Source organism: Periplaneta americana, chromosome 6 (assembly GCF_040183065.1).
Source record: "Periplaneta americana isolate PAMFEO1 chromosome 6, P.americana_PAMFEO1_priV1, whole genome shotgun sequence".
Taxonomy (NCBI): Eukaryota; Metazoa; Arthropoda; class Insecta; order Blattodea; family Blattidae; genus Periplaneta; species Periplaneta americana.
Genome location: NC_091122.1, coordinates 30,397,539 through 30,418,995, shown reverse-complemented (window position 1 = coordinate 30,418,995; position 21,457 = coordinate 30,397,539). Strand labels below are relative to the sequence as shown.

Sequence of the window (21,457 nt, the reverse complement as noted above, 5' to 3'; positions counted from 1 at the left end):
TATTTAGAATATTTTACAAGCTTTTCGCAATTTGCACAAATACGAGGGGGATCCAGGAAATAACGACCGTTTTGTTGTAATAATAAAAAAAATATATTTATTTGAAAAAACAAAGTCTGTTACATAACTGAAGCTTCCTTTACTTCTCTACATAATCACCACCTACATTTAAACATTTGTCGTATCTGTTCACTAGGTTTAGAATTCCCGTGTTATACTCCTCTGCCGCCAGTTCATTAAGCCAGGTGTTCACTGTCTTCTTCAACTCTTCATCACTTCCAAAACGCGTACCACCCAGAAAGTCTTTCAGCAATTCGTCGAGTGATGTGCGCCTGTCTTGCAAGATTCTGTCGTTCACTTTAGTCTTCAGGTCTTCTGTGATGAGTGATGGGCGTCCGGGTCGAGTTTCATCGTGGACATTTGTTCGCCCATTGTTGAAAATTTCGCACCATTTTCTCACATTTCTTTCATTCATTACAGTATCACCATACACTTCTTTCAATTGCCGGTAAATTTCTGCAGGTTTCAAATGTCGGGCATTCAAAAATCGAATCACACTCCTCACCTCACAGTTCGGCGGGATTATCAATCACGTCGTTCATTTTGAAGTAACACAAAATGCACAATGGCGACTTGTTGCAACCAGTACTCACAACATTATGAGAACACGTGTTGAGGAAGCCAGTTGACCTTCAAACAAGGAAGGGGAGTCAGCTGCGCGGCGGGTATGCGCGAACGGTCGTTATTTCCTGGATACCCCTCGTATAATTTTTCATTTGTGCATTTTTGCGACAATTATTTATTTTCTAGCTTAATCCCTGCTATTAACAGGACAAGTAAAGAACTGTTTTTGAGCCACATACTATTAATATTTTCACTGTCATATTGTACATAGGCCCAGGCCTAAATAAACACATGAGAATATCCCGTAAATATTGTTATTCTTATTTATTCATCTGTATATGAATAATGCCACCCTTGTATTAATTTTCTGTAGTTACTCATGTATTGTGCACGCATCTTTTCCGTGTCTCTGTCAAAGCACAACTTATATATATATATATATATATATATATATATATATATATATATATATATATATTGCAACCTTGCATGAATTATAGTAGTTTCTTCCAATTGGCTGTGTATAAATATATGCAGACTCCCCTTGTCTATGGGAATGGACTAGTCCACATTGTTGAGTTTATCGCATATGACGTAAGTATTTCCATGACGACCGAAGTCGATTGACGTCCACAAAATTCTTTAATTTTTTTTTTTCTATTTAAGACCTCCCCGGAAAAAAAAATGTAACATCAAATTAATGAAATAAGTGACTTATGTGGGAAAAGTAATTGTGAAGCATTCATTTATAACAATAAATTATTGCATCCAATAGCTGAATAAACTTGTATCCTCGATTAGTAAAATTGTTCTGCTATTAAATATAGATCTAACAAAATATGGCTCTGAAATTATTTTCCTTTCTGTGAAACGTGTATTATAGATTTGTTGGTTATACCCTTATTTTGAAGCGGTCTTCAATTTAGGACGAATGTAGACTTAGGCCTATATTTCAAGAATAATTATTAATGAGAACCTTATGACTCAAAAACCGACTTCCAAACATAGCATATAGAATTTATATTTAAGTTAAAAACGGTATTGAATTTGTATTTCAGTCTAGAAATAGGATAACACCTGTAATTCAATTCAAAAATAGTATAAAGCCTGTATTTAAAAAATTGGATAAAATTTGTATTTCAGTCCCAGAATAATATAAAATATGTCGAAAAATAGCATAAAAGTCGGCTCGAGTTGAAGTGGGATGTTGTATCGCTCCATAACTTCCAGAATGCTTCGGAGTTCACTCTTAGTCCCCTATAAATAAAATATAGGAACACTTGAAAACATTGTTAACACTTAGATTGTATTTAAGGGGTTACGTACAGCTTACAGCAGTGAAATTTTGGAAATATTGAACATTTCTTTCCTCCATTACTGTATCTTGTACAATAATGAAAATTAGTATGTGTAAAACACTGTCCTTCTGCTAGAAGAAACAAATATTTTTTACCATTTAAAAACATTATTTATAATTCAGTTCACTGTGCAGTGATGAAGTCTTTCCCACATAACTCAAAAACTATCCAACATTCTGTGATGAAATTTTTTGTGTGTGTTAATGCATGTCATATCAACAATATGATACAAGATAACTTCTCTGTCTTTGATAGATTCTCTGATAAAAAAATAAATTCATTTTACAAAATGGTCAAATATCAGTATTTTCTTCTAACACAAAATAAAAAAAAAATATTATTTATTAAGGAATGTAGTTGAAAGAGCATGATATCGTAAACATGAGTTTGAGCAATAAAATAAAAGGGATAGGACATGAAAAAGTTATGAGGGAAACACTTCATCACTGCACAGTGAACTGCATATTTTGAATTTTGAAAAAAAAAAAAAAAAATGTATATATAAATATATTTTTTAATCGTAAAAATATATTTTTTTTTTCATATAGCAGAAGGACAGTGTTTTACACATACCAATTTTCTTTATTGTACAAGGTATAATAATGGAGGAAAAATGTTGAATATTTCCAAAAATTGTACTGCTGTAAGCTGTACCTAACCCCTTAAGACAGAGCTACCATTACTAAAGCCACTGTATTTGCTCACTTCTCGGCAGGATAGTCGTAAAATCATCCAGTACCGAGTTTGGTTATCATTTGATCCTTTCTGCAGTTGATTTATGTGCTCGGACAGATGGACCGAATATGTTCTCACTATATTATACCCACTGCATCAGTTGTGTGCAGTATTATCAGCAGTAATTTTGCATTTTCGTGACAGTTTTCTTGGCGGTAGGGACCCAGTTTCCGAAGATTCATGCTGACCAAAGAGAAATGCTGAAGTCGGGCTGCTTTTATGAGAAGCTTTTATTTCCGCGGACTGGCTACGAATTGATAAAACGATAGGGTGGGGTGAGAGAGAGCGGAGAAGGGTGGGATGTTGTCTCCGCTGAATTACATGGAGGGACGCAGATAAGCAATGGACCTCCATTGCATCAAGACATGGGATTATGTGGCGGAAGATAAACCGGACCCAGCAAAACAGAAAAACAAACACAGTCATCTACTTTAAAAAGTTTCGGATAGAGTGTCTTCACTAAACCGGGATGATCATTTTGAGAAGTCTTAAAACTTTGTTGTAGTCGTACGTTCAGGAAAACAACTGCGAACGAAGACAACTGGAGTGTCTCGCTTCTTTTCTCCTCTCCGAAGACAATTGTAAAACATAAGATCTCCAAGTAATTACATTCACATAAAATTTTATTTACAAACTCGAGTTGCACTTCAGGGGATAATTACTCCGAAACAGCAAAACAACTGCCTTGCGACGTGCCCCAATTACTAGAATTGAGCGCTCTTCCACGTATTTGGAAGGGGATTTAATAGTTGTGACTGACTCTCTTGCTGGCTTCCTAATGAAAGAAGCTGGTGTGATGCTATCGCCAAATTGAAAGTCTCTGGCAGTTCCTAAAATTGCCCGGGCTGGGCAGAATGAAAGTTTATTCTAGTTCGTAAAGTTAGCCATAAACAAAGTTAATATTTGTTTTCGAGTGTGTGGATAGACGGACGGGAAGAATACAACCAACAAGAAAATAAAAATAGCCATGCTATACGTAAACGCACTGCCAATATTCAAACAGGGATATTTTAAGTTTCAATTTACACAAAATTGGTAAATATGCTTAGTATGTTTCAGTGAACAAGATCCTTTCCTTCCCCTTTTGTATTCGTTGGAGGCGTGTTTTGTGCTGACGGCATTTCACGCGAGTTCCTCTATGTTTTGGTTGGTGTCTCTTTAAGATATTACTTGTTTGGTGACTTCTAAGGGGAGAGGATGTATGTATGTATGTATTTATTCACACTGCAAATGGGTAAATGTCCAGTGGCAGTGGTAACTAATTACACTCAATAATGACAATAATAATACTAATAATAATAATAATAATAATAATTAATACTAATAAATAATAATAGTATAATAAAATTAACAAGGAGCATCCTAATTAAATGAAGCACGATCATTTAAAATAACATTTAAAGTAAATCTAATTTGCATCTTAACCCTAAGTTTGAGTCCACGAGTATGATATGCTCGTATATGCACAAGCACCTTCCAGCATATACTCATTTCGCTGTCAACTCATTCACTGCACTGGTACTACGACACATTTCACTGATACTATCGCACTAACACTTCAAAAACATTTTACTGATCAAATACTTTGCTTTATCACTATAAACTATAAAACTTCATTGACACAAATTAGTTTAGAATTTATTGTTTTGGTTTTATTTTTAATACTATATATATATATATATTTAAATGGTTTTAATTATGAGTTGTTTTTTAGAATAGTTTTTCACACTTTACTGACACAAACACTTCACTGATACAACACTTCAAATAACAAAATATCAATTACACTCTTTAAATGGCTAGTGTGCATAATATACTATCGTCTATTAGTAAAGTTCTTAAGTATATTTTTAAATACATTTTTGGTTATTGGTAAAGCCTGTAGTAAGTCTGCAGGTAAAGCATTCCAATCCCTGATAGTACGATTGAGAAAAGAAAACTTTCCAGTGTCCGTCCTCTGTCTTCTTTCCCTCAATTTATGTGAGTGGTCGTTCCTTGAAGAGTAATTTGGCGGTGCAACCTATTTTAATGGTTTAATGGATGGTATAATTAGAATTTTTTTCTAATAAAATTGATGCACTTTTTTTGTATGTAGAAATATTATTGTTGCAACAACTTTAATTCAAGATTAGTTTTTTTTTAATTGTAACTCAATTTAAAAAAAATGTACCAGGATACAGAACAGTTATCACCCCGTAACCGCGGGAATACGTTTCGACACCTACCGCGAATACGCGAAACCGCGGATAATGAATAGCAAACCCTATAAATAGCCCGTTGTAGTTGCTACTGCAGTAGGTGTAGGATAGTGTTGATAATTGATACTACCTACGTCTAAGAATACAGAATACGATTTATTTCAATATTTCCTATAAAACTCTTCTAGCTAAGAAGCTAGGACCTAAAATACGTAAAAAGGAAGTGTCGCTGATGTTAACGGTGAATAAATGAAACCATGGATGCTGGTTTTGCTGGTGACGCGGTACTGTAATTTACTAAAATGAATATCTCAGCCATTTTTCAAGATAAACTCAAAATCTCTTTGACATTTTACTCCTAATTGCATATTCTTTCAAATAACTGGACCATAATTTTGATATTTGTTTTGAAAATTTTAAGATAAACTATACATTTTAAGATTGAATTTTAGAGATACTTTTATAGAAATATGAAGGGATATTTTTCAAATGAAACAAAATAACAAAATTTATATTCCAGAGAAAAGTTTCCTGATATCTTAAAAATATGTTCCAAATATCATGCATGCAACATTAATAATTTCGAAGATATGTAATTTGTTGTATGAGAATAAAGAAAAAAAATTAAGTTACGGGAAATTACGATCGAAGTTTAGTTTTATTTTTTAAATAACCTGAGCAACAGAGCTTTAAAAATGACGTTACAGCAGCTAACAAGGCTAGTGATGGGCATTAAATTTTATGTAATATATTTCTCACGTATTAAAGAAAAAAAGCGAAAAAAGTACTGGTTTTCCACCATATTCAACCATCCTTTTCCCCTGAAAGGCCTGTGCACCAGAGCTTTAAAATAGCGTCGCTACAGCTGACAAGGGCATAAATGCACATTAATATACACCATGTCCACACTAAGACTATACACAAATAATAGCTTATAATTTCACAACCGTATATTATAATTTCTTAAGATAAAGCTCAATCAATAGAAAAACTCTCCAAGATTTCGTTTCTTACCTTTTCCATAGCCATTGTTGTGTGCAGTGTTTTGTTTCAAGCTTATTGTTGCATGGTCATTGTTGTGTGAAATATTCCGTTTCACGCATATAGGCTAGTTGCATGAATGAAAATTTGCATTTATCAGTCTAGTTCCTTATTAATAGAGATGTGGACGGTACAACAAAAAATTCAATGCGTGCTCTGGTTTGCAGAATTGAATTCAGTTACGCGTGTTCAGCGGCGCATACGGAGAGAATGGAATGTGGATCCTCCTACACGCAAATCCATTTACGAGTGGGATAGAACTCTACGAGATAATGGAAGCTTGATTTCAAAGACAGGGAAACGTTCTTAAAAGCATGTGGCCGAAATGTCATTGGATCAGGTGCGTGAATCATTTGCTAGAAGCCCACGTGAATCACGTACCTTGATATGCTGGAGAACTTTGCTATTCCGCAATTTCCGCCGGTTTAACATTTCAGCAGGATGGTACTCCACCACACTTCCATCAAAATGTTAAAACGTTTTTGGCTGTAACCTTCCCAAGAAATTAGATTGGTAGGGGTGGGCCAACTTTCTGGCCGCCTAAATCCCCGGATTTAACTCCTTTGGGTTTTTGTGCGTGGAGATTAAAAATGTTGTGTACAGCAGAAAAGTTCATAATTTGATTGATTTGAGACAGCGTATCATTCAAGCAGTTGAGCTTTTAACACCTGATATGTTGCTGAACACCTAGCGAGAGGTTGAGCATCGTTTTGGTACCTGTCGAGCTATAAATGGTGCTCATGTTGAAGTGTACTAATGGAAATAAAAACTTTTTCACTTAGGCCTACTCCATACAGTGCAAAAGAAATTTACAGTATTTAATAAACCTTATCCAAGTTACGATATAAGCTGTTATTTATGTATACTTTTAGTGTGGACACAGTGTATTTTTCACATATCAAAGTATATTTTAAAGCAAAAAAAAAAAAAAAACACTAATTTTCCAAAACATTAAAACCAGCCTCTCAAGTCATCTCGCTCTCTCTTGTGCTAATCTTACTTTATGTATCGAGTTGGAATGGAAATAAAGTAATGCCCATGAGGTGTTACTATTCCGGGATGTGATGCAGCGTGGAATGTGCTGAAATGCGGAGTAATGTCAAGGACGAGACTGGGGGCGAGCTACGCATTTTATATAAACTTTCCCAGGTCGTCATGATCCAAGTACAGTGTGGGAGTGCCTGCCATGGGCACTTCACATCCCTCTTTACTTGCATGGTGGGCAGTACTCATACTGTTTGCATAATATCTTCGAGTCATTCTGTTTTCTTAAAGTCCAGGTTGCCGATTATATTTTCCTCTCCATTAAAACTGGTTCAGTAACTATAGTCTAAAGAACCAAAGCTACGATTCAGTGTTTCATACCACAAGGCAAATGCCGGGTAATATTTTGGCGAATCCTCGGACCTCATCTCATCTCACTACATCTCGCAAAAAAAAAAAAAAATGTAAAAATTGTAGAAAATTACTAAATTGTAAAACTATAAAAATTTGTAAAAATTGTAATTGTAATATTGTAAAATGTTGACATGTTCCACATCTTAAAGCTTCATTGCTCATGTAAGATCTATGGAATAAAATAAATGAATGAATGAATGAACGTACGTTATTTTAGACAGAAGAAATTAGAATTCGTTTTTATCGATTGAGAGATTGAACTGATTCTTAGTCAAATTACAACTTTAATTGAGGGGTATAGATGCAAAAGGGATATTATCCACTTTTTTTTTTTTTTTTCAAATTGAGTTATTGTTGCTACCATATTCTGCTAGTAAACCTTCATCGTTTAGAAGTTGTATTTTGCGTCAAAAATGACATTATCCCCAGTAGATTCCATACTAAATATAGCGAATTTTTACACAAGGGACACTAAACTATCCATGCAGCAGTTTACTGCTGAAGATACATTATCCTCTTCACCAATAGGAGACATGAATGGAGTCACATGATGTCAACAACAAAGATGGCTACAAGAGCATGGCTGTGATCAGTTTCAACTCCTATGAGTGTTAGTTTCATTATCATTGTGTTCATTTTTTGTTATTAAAATAAATTAAATCAGTGCAAATGGAACAATATCCAACGCCTGTACCTGTGGGAGGGATAACAAGGAAAAGATCGAGGACACCTGGACAGTGGAATCGTGACAAAGCCGAGGAAGCAAGATAAGCTTTAGTGGCTTATTCATTGTAGTTACGTTGCAAAACAAAATAAAAACCACACGGATTTAAATACTAATATTTACTGAACACAAATTAAGGCGACCATTTTCGTGTTACTCCATTTTATACACAATGTTACTTCGAGGATCCATCCGTAAGCCGAGGAAAACGTTCAGTGACTTAGTACTTCCTATAATCACCAAAGGCAACAGTATAAAAAAGGATTAGGTGAAAGAAAAATGTTGATAATCTTCTAAATAAGCATTATGAAGCAGATTGGCGAAATGACGAGAAGCTAAAATTGTTCAAGTTCATCATTGATACAGGTCTAGATCAAGATACTGGCCAAGATGATGCCATGTGTGAAGCTACTAGAGATGCTCCAGTTTTTAGCATTTGAATATTTTTGTTAAAATGCTGTATGTAGTTTTGAAATGCAAATTCATTTCTTTTTATAATAAAACCATTCTTTTTTTCAAAAGGCACATTATCCATGATGTCCATTCAAAGAGGACATTATCCATTTTAAAATATTACTGTGCATTTACTTCTAATGATATTTATAACTACAACCTGTGGGTATAAACGTTTTCATCAAATTTTAATGAGTTAGTGAAATTAAATCAGGAATTGTACAAGTATTTGTGCAATTGTCAGTTTTTCTTCATTTCTGTAACCTTTTAAAAAGTGGATAATGTCCCTTCTGCATCTATACCCCTCAATTATTGACTTGTATATATGGAACCGCTTTACACTAGCAGTATCGGTGGAAGGACAGATTTCAGATTAGAAAGAGTCTAAAGTTTGTCAGGTGCAAGTGAAATTGTTTTTTTTTATCTCGTCAGAATGATTCTAGGGTCTCCTCAGCTTCCTTTAAAATGGAATATCGAGTCTTCTTGGAGATAAAAGTGGCTGGAGCGTGGTCCTTCCAATTGGGCGTTCTCTGGAACAAGAACTTTACAAAATCTTGAATTTGGGATACAGAGCATCAAACATTTTAGATCTGGTATAACAGGCATTGCGCAGAACGACATTCAAACGTTTCTAGAGGGCGCTGTGTTTGTTGAAGAGAAATAATATTTTATCAGGATGGAGATGTGTTGTTATTAAGGATTCAGTATATGCTAGAAACGAAAAAAAAACGATGTAACATACGTCAAGTTATTTCAGCGATCGCTTTAATTCCAAAGTATAGAAAGCAGAGGGTTATACCTCCCGTTCTCTTGTGTGTTTTAGTGATGTGTACACTTTTACCTCTCTACTGGAATTCTTGAAATGCGTACATATCAGTCTTGTTTCTGTTTGTGTCCAGTTCTATTATTTTATCTGTTAGCATTAAATTCTAATTTTTCACTTGCATATCATAGGCCTAATCTTTATCATCTAGTAAAATTTTGTTTACGTTTCTAAGTAGGGGCGTCATTTCAGTTTTTTGCTTTGGGGGTTACAAGATTTTTTAGGGAAGACCTTACAAGGTATATCACATGGCGTACTCCCTCCCCCCCCCATTTCCTCTGAAATGGACTATTTTCTTTATTATTATGGATTTATTAATTTTTCCTACAGAATAATATTTGTAATATTGACAATTAATATTTAAGAAGAAAAATTCGCTCCGGCGCCGGGGATCGAACCCGGGTCCTTGATTCTACGTACCAAGCGCTCTGACCACTGAGCTACGCTGAATTCAATCCACAGCACCGGATCGAATCTTTCTCCCTCAGTGTTTCCCTTTATGGCCTGACTCCAAGTTAGGCATATATGTTGGTCAGAGCGCTTGGTACGTAGAATCAAGGGCCCGGGTTTGATCCCCGGCGCCGGAGCGAATTTTTCTCCTTAATTATTATTTTCTTTATCGTAAACTAGGGTAAACTTTACCACAGAAAAATTTAAACTGATATCAGATGCACTGATCATGTTTTTAAAGTTCATCACTTTTTCATCATTTATTATGTATTTTTTGTTATTTTAAGTTACAAATAGGGCTGGTATTATAGTTTAATTTTTTTTTTGTTTGTTTTATAGTCACTTTACAGTAATTTTTGCACTTCCTGTTCATACGTAGGTGCGAACAAATAGACACAATTTCATTGAGAGAGAAATTCTAATTTCATTTAACACAAACAATTGATGTAGCAAAGGATAACGCCTTGGTTTCGTTTGAGCAAAGTTATTAACTAGCTTATCTTTTAATTATTAAGCGTTTCTAAAAGTGTAATATTTTAATATGAAAAGTAGCCTATTTTTAATAGTATCACTCGATTATTAATTTTTTAACCTTAAATTCAGGCCCTACTCCCTAAATGATGTGCCTGTTTCTAAATGTTGGTACGTTTAGATGTTCTCAAAACAATTATGACTGGCATTATGTTCACTAACAAGTACTGAACAGTAAAACAATTTTTAATATGGCGATTTGTGGGCTGTTTCATAAATAGTTTTATTATTATTATCATTATTATTATTATTATTATTATTATTATTATGTGTGATTTTTTTTTTCGAAATTTTCAAGCGAGGACGAAACAGATGTTACAAGACTAACAAACAACTGTTGGTTAGTATATAAATGACTATCGAGAGTGCGCATGGTTGATTTAAATTTGAATTCAGTTTCATACGCATTTATACACGTTACAAAGTCCCGTTTACATGATCGCACTCAATACGGAAAATGTATTCAGAACCAATTTGGTTCGATATGTAAACGTATTAATTGTTCCATAATCGCATTGGGATTAGGCATTAAAATATAAGAATCAAAAGGAATTTGTTTTATTGTACTGTGGATGTATGTTACATTTATAAATAATATCAAATACAGTGCTGTGACTATGTAGAATGTAACCATTTCGAAAACATGCACCTACATTACGTACACTAATTGAAGTGAGGTGTGACGCTTTCGAGTATCGAATGCAGTGCTGGTATCTGGGGGGGAAAACATGAAGCAAGCGAAAGTTTTAATTGAAGCAATAGGATCAGGAACCGACAAGAGCGAGCGCGATGTTTAGAGAGAGGAATAAAATTAATGACATGAAGTAATGTCAAGGCCACTTTGGGATGTTTGCTGTGGAGAGCGGCAAAACATTTGAAGAGCGCGATAAAAAGTAGACAGTCTCTGGCCGCATGCAGGGAGCGGTCGTGTCAGCCGTTCCAACCTTACTTCATTCAGTAGGTTACAATGCTCCATTCTTTACTACGATATGAGGTGGCGGTTATGGATCATAGCAGCACTGTACTGTTACGCAACTGAGAAAATGTCGGAACGTTCGTATTGGACCGACTGAGATTTTTATCATAGCTGAAGCAGTAACGTGACGCTACTGTATTTAATATCATATAATCATATTAAATTATTATGTAACTGTTTAACAAGAAAAAATGTTATAAATTACATATCATATTTGTTAAACTCGTGTTTTTCTTAAAAGACACTCCAGTTAATTTCTGATTGTTGGACTAACAGCAGAAGAGGGGATGTGGCATTTATCATAAACTGTAATTTATATACGTTTTGTTTCAGTGGATTTTTTTCGCGAAAGGCTTATTTTGAAATTAGTACACATCTTATTAAAGTTTACATTTAATTCCAAATAAGATTCTGGCTGGCACTATTTATCAAATTATATTAGTAAAACTTCGTTAACCTTCATCTTGCGTCATTGGCTTTGTAGGTCAAAGTGTACAATCCGAGGTGATTCTTAGCTCTTTTTTTTTTGCGTAAAGACGAGTATTTTCCATACACTAAAAATGATACTATAAACCTGTGAATTAAAACGAGTATTTTCCTAAAATACAATTATTTTCCCTGGATCAAAAATAAAATACAAATGGAATAAAAATTAGTGTTTGACCATGGACCAAATGAATACAAATTGGGTATTTTCCCTAGGTATTAGCGGCATGTACACTTCCGAAGGTTATGGTGCTAGTTACTGAGAGCAAAATAACAATATCGTCGGCTTACAAGCAAAACACATTTCAAAAATATTACTTCTGAGAAAAGGGCTTATATAGTGTACATAATGTATGTGTATAAACTTAGAATTGGAAAATTAAATATATATAAAGAAAACAATTTACTAAAAATAATATTTTGAGGATTCAGTTTTGTCAAGACCTTTCAAAACGCCTGTTTCTCAGATGTAATATTTTTTACCTAATGTGTTTTGCTTGTAAGCCGTCGATATATCAGTTCGCTTCTTAGTTTCGGTGGTCACTGAAGTGTAACCATTATTTTTAATAAACTGTGGGTTTTAGTTCACGGTGATTTTTTTATTTAATTACTGCTATACACATAAAAGATTTCAAAAAAATTCCCCAACTTTAAAGTAACAATCTCGTACCGACTTGTGTAGAGACAAAATAGAAAGCTTGACTTTGTCTTATCATAACATAACAAGGCTTTTGTAACTGAAAGGAAGGCATCTTGAACTCTCTACCATCCTTTTCCCATCGGAGTTACTTATGATTTGTTTTTCTGATTTTAATTTAAGGTTGACTATTTTGATTATTTAACAATTTTGTATTTTTATTAGAATTTTGCGGCTTTAAGGACATTGTACTTACTTACTTACTGGCTTTTAAGGAACCCGGAGGTTCATTGCCGCCCTCACATAAGCCCGCCATTGGTCCCTATCCTGAGCAAGATTAATCCAGTCTCTATCATCATATCCCACCTCCCTCAAATCAATTTTAATATTATCTTCCCATCTACGTCTCGGCCTCTCCAAAGGACTTTTCCCCTCTGGCCTCCCAACTAACACTCTATATGCTTTTCTGGATTCGCCCATACGTGCTACATGCCCTGCCCATCTCAAACGTCTGGATTTAATATTCCTAATTATGTCAGGTGAAGTATACAATGCGTGCAGCTCTGCGTTGTGTAATTTCTCCATTCTCCTGTAACTTCATCCCGCTTAGCCCCAAATATTTTCCTAAGCACCTTATTCTCAAACACCCTTAACCAATGTTCCTCTCTCAAAGTGAGAGTCCAAGTTTCACAGCCATACAGAACAACCGGTAATATAACTGTTTTATAAATTCTAACTTTCAGATTTTTTGACAGCAGACTAGATGACAAAAGCTTCTCAACCGAATAATAACAGGCATTTCCTATATTTATTCTGCGTTTAATTTCCTCCCGAGTGTCATTTATATTTGTTACTGTTGCTCCAAGATATTTGAATTTTTCCACCTCTTCGAAGGATAAATCTCCAACTTTTATAGCTCCATTTCGTACAATATTCTGATCACGAGACATAATCATATACTTAGTCTTTTCCGGATTTACTTCAACCCTATCTCTTTACTTGCTTCAAGTAGAATTTCCGCGTTTTCCCTAATCGTTTGAGGATTTTCTCCTAACATATTCACTCATCCGCATAGACAAGAAGCTGATGTAACCCGTTCAATTCCAAACCCTCTGTGTTATCCTGAACTTTCCTAATGGCATATTCTAGAGCGAAGTTAAAAAGTAAAGGTGATAGTGCGTCTCCTTGCTTTAGCCCGCAGTGAATTGGAAAAGCATCAGATAGAAACTGGCCTATACGGACTCTGCTGTAAGTTTCACTAAGACCTATTTTAATTAATCGAACTAGTTTCTTGGGAATACCAAATTCAATAAGAATATTATATAAAACTTCTCTCTTAACCGAGTGATACGCCTTTTTTAAATCTATGAATAACTGATGTACTGTACCCTTATAGGCCTACTCCCATTTTTTCTCCAATATCTGTCGATTACAAAAAATCTTATCAATAGTCGATCTATTACGCCTGAAACCACACTGATGATCCCCAATAATTTCATCTACATATGGAGTTAAGGACAATGTATGAAGTTCAAAATCGGAAAATAGTGACATTTATTGTCATTATTATTATTATTATTATTATTATTATTATTATTATTATTATTATTATTATCATCATCATCATCATCATCATCGCCACATTTCATCATATTTTCTTCTTATATTGACACTAAAAATTGGCGAAAACATTTTCTTTGACGCCTAAAAATTTCCCGCTCTTCCACAGTTGCATTTTATTGTTAATTATTTTCAGCACTAATTAACATAATAAAATTGTGACACTGGTTACAGACTATAGAAGCCGAAGGCGTGTGCTATCATCATGCGGCAGTGAACGTGATACTTAACTGTGATATTTCTGTGTTCCAGGTCGAGAGGACTTATCACCACAGAGCAGTCTCAATGGACACAGCTTTGATGGCTGTGATGCCAAGAAGAAGAAGGGGCCAGCGCCGCGTCAGCAGGAAGAACTGTGCCTCGTCTGCGGGGATAGAGCTTCCGGCTATCACTACAATGCACTCACGTGTGAGGGATGTAAAGGTGCGTATCAGCAGTAGTCCCTGCCTTTCGAGAGCGAAAGCATTTTCCAGCTTTCGAAAATTGTTCGAGATACTAAACCTGAGAAATATCTACTAAATCTGTTTTCGACTCAATAGACCTACGTCTATATCAAAGGGTCACTAGAGAAATCCGGGTGACATAACAACCTATGTAACATGCTAAAGTAGGTATCCCGTGGTTTTCCACGCAGTCTGTTTCGCTCCATTCTCAATTGGATAAGGCGTAAAAAATTGTTGTACACTGAGCTGCAACAGAAATGCCGAGTCGGTGTCGATATCGATTTGAAATATTATCGTGTTACAAGGACTTAGCTTAGGAAACAGTAGAAATAGAGATACACTAAAGGCATTGCATATAAACTCAATTATTGCTCTGTTATCATTACATAATTCAGCTTGTTCGAGCATGTCTTCAATAAACTATAAATATGAAACGTAATTGGCTGTATTGTAGAGTTCGCGGGAAAAACGATGAATGTCACATTTTTGTTAAGGTTAATGTCATTATCTAATTCAATGGATCACTACGAACTTTAATGTTGTTCTTATGAAAAATGGTAAGAAGGAGAATTATCACCACGAATACAGTAATCCTTTCCTTTATTTTCTATAGAAACAGCACTACATCTTGCAGTTATAGACTCAATTAGATCATTATCTAATCCTTAACAGAAATGTGACATTCATCGTTTTTCCCGCGAACTCTTCAATTGATTGTAACAATGACAGCATCCATGGATAATAAGGAAGGCTGTGGCATACCATATAAATTGCAGTTTCACTATTTTCATGTAGTACCGGTATTCTTATTAATGTTGTAAAATAAAAGTACCGGTATATGAATAATTTAAAATCAATTCGTATTAAATAATAACGTGAACATGTTATAAAAATCGTATTTACAAGTTTTTAAAAACTAATCTCAGGAAACTAGCTTACCACCTCGCCATGTTTGCTGAAGTCCTCGGAAAACGATATAATTTCTTATCGACATTTCTTTTGCACCAGCATTGTAAACAGTCTTTATTGTTAGTCAAAGTCGTGCACAAAAAGTCACATTATTGTACCAGCGCCGTAAACTATTACTATGCCGACTAAAAGTAATGACTTCTATTATGACGGCATAACTTTGTCCCATACACTTAATATTATTAAACGGTATTCCGTGCAATAATATTTAATAGATCACTGCTGTCATAGCAACTCGTTCTTCTGTGAGGTCAGCATAATACAGGGTCGCTGTGGAGACGTCACAGGACAAGTACAAAATAAGGAAAGAGTACCTAGTCCCTTGGAATGAAAATAAATCTCCTCCTATGCTAAGAATCGAATCACGAACTGCTTGGTTAGGAAGCATACTCTTTACCCACAGAGCCATAGCGGTGAACTCCTATATATAAAATAGCTTGAGACACCTGGACATTGTCTATTAAATGCTGAAATTCCTTCTCAAAAGTTTCCTACAAAAGAAATATTAATTTTTTTTTGTTTCTAGAATTAACATATTTAATTTATACATAATTACATTCATCTTTTTATACCTAAGATTACTGGTTGAAGTAGAGATTATGAAATAGTACCTACATATTACGTGTCTCGTTAATATGATTATTGGTATCTCATTATTTGACTATGAGAGTAACATGATTATTAAAATTAAATTGGATTCATGAAATGTATGCTAGATGCGAGTTCCTTAAACTTAATAATGTCATGGCCCGGCAAATCTTTCAACAAATGTTCCATATTCCATTAAAAATCATTTGATGTGACATAAATAAAGGAATGAACTTTGGGCCCGATGGTTGAGAAACACTGTAAAATTCATGAGTATTTTTCTACGAAATACATTTTGTAGTAGGTATAATAATTGGCTGAAAAGTTCAAAATGTCACAATTTTACTTCTAACCTAGGGTTGCCAGGTGTCCGTACTTTTTTGGATTCTCTCGTATTTTATCCACATTTTCGTCAGTATCCTGTCTCACGTACTGATAATATTTTCTCACGTAATTTATTTTGTTTATTTATTTGTTTACTTATCTATTTATATATTTAAATGGTAAATATGAATAGTGCTATGATGTTATGAAAGTTATTCTAATTACATATTTTTAAAGTGTAATCTACAATGATAAATTCTCATTCATTTTCAACTGTTTTGCTAAGGTACCTAAGTTTCAATTTATTGTAAAAGTTTCTGAATGAATACAAAGCAAGTAGTAAGTATTAATAGCGTTATGCGATTCATTTTAATAGTTATTTATGCAACAAGTGGATAATCTTGATTACTATGGCATCGTTCATGCGACAGTTTTCATGAGTGTCCTAATAAGATTATCCACGAGTTGAATACAACACCTTATGGCATCTTAGCATTATAAATTGTAGGAAATAAATTATGAAATTATTTGGCATCCATAGCTAACATTAGTGTTGATATGTTCATATTGATCGTATCCATTAGTTACACATTTGCATTGACATTGAATAAAGAGAAATGGATGACCTTGCAGATATTACAAACTCTAGTTATACCTTAGGTATCAAATTTTATGTTACATTCGTTCCTTTATTTTGTTAACATAGTTTCTCTGAACCACAGAACTGTTTTATGTGATATTACAAACGTGATACAAAATTGTTAAAGATTGGAAATAAATGATACGTTACCTTCTGTCCTGCATTTCATTTCTTGTTACGTGGCGCGTAGAAGTGGTAAGCAAGATAGCCAGGCGAGTTGCATGCGTTCCGATATTACGTCATAGCGAATACGTCATTGCTATTATTGGCACACGTGCCATAATAAGCCGATTACGCACGATACTGGATGTAGTAACAACCTGTTTATAATGCTAGGATGGCATAAATTACTTTTACGTACAGTTATACTGTATATAACATAGGACTCCTGAAGGTAAAATATGTCGGTAATGTCTTGATAGAACGATTTTGGTAATTATTTCCAAAATCTCCCGTATTTTCAGTTTGAAAATCTGGCAACCCTATTCTAACCAGAGAAATGTTTTTATTTGTGTGTTGACGGGTGTAACGAAAGAATGACTGTTCACACATTTGAACACCATGAGTAGAATGGCAGCCAGTACAGATTAATAAAAAGTGACGGGATTCAAGAAATCCAATGATTGCATTAAACGTTTATACTCAAATTGAACTAATAAAATACAATATGTACTTTCTTTAATTGTGGTATATTTTATTTCAAATTCATGCATATGGCTAACCCATATACTCAATATTTACGTGACTGTTATGTGGGAAACCTCGAGGCACATTATATAGAGAATGGAATGAGACGGATCATGTGGAGAACCATGAGACACAAGTTCATCTTATATTTTTGTTTGCATAGTACCATGAGTGACGTCAGAGTAAACCTTTCGTGTCAAAACGTTACAATTTTCCTTTCTTGTACCTAAACATAAATGTTTCACTTAAAAAAAATTTGCCCTCATATACTTATTTGTCTCTTGAGAGACGAATTCGTAAACGTCTGTCAGAATGAGTGATGCATCTTCTTCTCAATCACTTCCTAAAGTAACACACGATGTGCTTCTTCTGATTCTTTATCGTTGTTTGTCTATTGACATTACCAGTTACAGGAAAGGTCGTTACTTTTACTACATTCATGAATGTATAATGTATTATTTTGTTCCTGCTATGAAGCTGGACAACTATTGCAATATTTCTTCTGTAAGATCCCTACTGTACTCTGAACTGCGAATTTTCTATAGATCAAATTATTATTCCCAACCTGTGATAAAGTAATAATTGTGAGGAGAGATGTACATCAGAGAACCAAGTGTTTTGAAAAAAGAACCAATTGAGTGAGTTTCATAGAAACTTAATTTAAAAACAAAAAAAAAGTTATTGTTTTATAGATAAAAATATTAAATTGCTGCATAAATACGTGAAAAAATTTATATATTTTATTTTATTTTATTTTATAATCGAAACAAATTTGCAACAACGAAAATCGAACGTGAGGTCAGACACATACACACAAAAAAAATACTTTATAGGGGAATCTTGGCCTCAATAGAGGTTGAGACACATTTCATTTTAAAACTACATGAAATCCATGCAACTTATAATTGTTACGATCATCAGGGGCTACTGAATTGTGTATGTTCTGGTACCTTTAAAATTGTATGATGAATAGTGTGATGCTCCTTTGTGAAGTTAGTAGTAACACGATTATCATTAAAAATAAACAGTTTGTTTACAAATTATTGATCATTGTTTTGCGCCAACGAGTTCTTTAGTAACTTTAAATAAGTAAAAGTATATAATACATGTAGATATCATATTTGCTTTTACTTTATATATTGTAAATAATGAATGAATTACTATTGAATTATGATCCAAAACTATCGATAAATTTTGGGTGGATTGAATCATCAGGTCATTGAAACTGTATCAGTTCTACAAATTTAGGACTCTTGATGAGTTTTTATTAAACTGATTGAATATAATATATAACAAAGATACAGAAAATGCATTCATGAAGAAGATATTATCTTGTTCATGAATGCGTTTTCTGTATCTTAGTTTAATTATTGTTGATCTTCAGACATTCTGGACGTAGGTAAATGTTTTATTATTTTAGGTGCTTCCTGATAATACAGAATCCAAATTCAAACAATTGTGTAAGAAATAAAATGTCCGTACACGGAATTCACGTATAAGTGGACTTAAATATAGTTACAAGAGTTAAATAGGTTGTGATAACATTAAATAAATGGATTTTAATTTTATTTTGATTTGTATGAAATGATGTTTTTTTTTTTGTGCTCCAGCATTATAAAGATTCTTTATCGTTAGTGAAAATCGTGCATAATATGCGACATTTTTGTAGCAGAGCCGTAAAATATTACCATGCCAACTAAAACGTCATGACTTCTATTATGACGGCATAACTTGTGCCATAAAGTTAATATTATGAAACGATTTGCCATGCTATAATATTTAATACATCATTATTGTCATAGCAACCTCTTTCTTCATAGACCAAGATGTCAAATTTGATGTTATTTCTTTATTAATTGTTTCATAATGCTGTCATACAAAAAAAGATATGTTAAAATGTTATACAGTTATTGCACTCACTTTGCTCGTTTCCTAAACATTGATTTCTACCCTAAAATATAACCACAGTCTAGTATATACAGTCACGAAGCTTAATACGTAGTAAAAATGTGCATCCATAGATAGTTGCTAACCACTAGGATCGCTACTATCGCCTCATCACAGACAATGCAAAATAGTACCTGCACAGTCTATTGTTCCTAGTACCCTCATAACTCAAGCTTCGTGACTGCATATACTAGACTGTGGTATAACATTATAAACTTGTTTCATAATATATTATTATGGTTAAGATATCAGTTATAAACATTTAAAGAAACACACCTGATTTATATTTTGCTTAGATTTTACTTGAATTTAGTGATTAAATATTCGGAATTGTAACAAATTTGTTCTTTCTTGGTTCAGGTTTTTTCCGGAGAAGCATTACGAAGAATGCAGTGTATCAGTGCAAGTATGGGAATAACTGCGAAATCGACATGTACATGCGACGGAAATGCCAAGAGTGTCGGCTCAAGAAGTGCCTGAGTGTTGGCATGAGGCCAGAGTGTAAGGAAGAACTTCTCAGACACAATCATATCCTTCTCACCCTTCCCATACTAAGGGAAATCTGATGAATTATTTATTGCACGTTCATCACCTCCTATTTCTGAAAAAAGTGCATGCTGTTTAGTCTGGAATCCTGAAGAGACTTTCTTCAAAACGATTTTTCTCAGACTTTGTAGAGGCTTTGACACACCTTGCCATCAAATTATCAATTTTTGTATGTAGTATTCCCTTCAATCTTTTTAGTGTATACGATTTCTTTCTAGAATATTGAAATATCATTACTGTGTTTAAGATTTTCTTGTAAATAACTGCTTTAACAGATGTTTAATTTAACGCCATTATGAAATTGAATTGTGGATGATTTTCTTTTTCTTTTTCAAAATGGCAAGTTGAAGAAAATGTGAAATAATCTGTGTATTAAGGTTAAATTAATTCTTCATGTTTGTGTATCATATAAAGGGTTCAGAATCATAGTGGGCCAAGCGCCATTTACTAAAACCGTAGAAAACAAGGGTTAAAATGAAGTTATTACCATAATTCAATAGAAACATATAGCAAGTAATATGAAGTATACACATTAAAACTAAATGATATGTCAGTCTTCATTAAACTGTGGTATTCACTTAACTTTAACCCTTGCTTTCTCTGTTTTTAATAAATGGCGCTTGGCCCACTAGGCTTTGATCCTTTCATATGCAAGTACATGATTTTATTTTACCACCATGTGATTGTTATTAGGTTAAAATATTCTAATTATGAAGCCACTGCTTTCATAACTGCAAAATTATTTATAAATATTACTTATTGCTCGGTTTCTCAGAATGTGTGGTAAGCAGTTGCTAGTGATATTTCATGTTCTAGCTTTGTTTACTAGGAAGTATAGTTTTATTTCATGTTCTAGCTTTGTTTACTAGGAAGTATAGTTTTAGTGTTCTGAATGAAGGAGAAATAAGTGCCGAATTTTTCAGAAAAGATTAAGCTTGGGCCTTTTGCAATGCTGATTATTAATGTAGGAGTTGATTCTATCAGGTGAACAGAAAAGTAGTGGAGAAATGGGCGTCTTGACTGAAGGGGGCACGGATGGCCCAGCACTGCGACCTATTGAGATCTATTGCGCTAACCCTCAATATGGAATGAGTTGCATGCCACAGATCCCCTACGCGCATCACCCTAACCACATGACTCCCTTAACGACCGGTCCCTACAGCTGACAGAATCCATATACCATTCCTGCTTCGACAAATTCCCCCAAGGCCCTCCTGTCAGTCCCTGTCCGAGGCGAAACTCCTCCCCCGAGTAGGTCC

The 21,457-nt window shown here is 34.1% G+C and overlaps 1 protein-coding gene across 3 annotated transcripts in view; it reads left to right on the top strand.

The window, feature by feature from the left end:
* Positions 1-21,457, top strand: part of LOC138701177 (ecdysone receptor-like) — a 409,832-nt gene that overhangs the window by 358,411 nt on the left and 29,964 nt on the right. For all 3 annotated transcript variants that reach the window (XM_069827802.1, XM_069827803.1, XM_069827804.1), the window contains 2 exons: positions 14,307-14,477; positions 20,013-20,153. In XM_069827802.1, the coding sequence (XP_069683903.1) occupies positions 14,307-14,477; positions 20,013-20,153 (312 nt within the window). The remainder of the gene's footprint in view (positions 1-14,306; positions 14,478-20,012; positions 20,154-21,457) is intronic.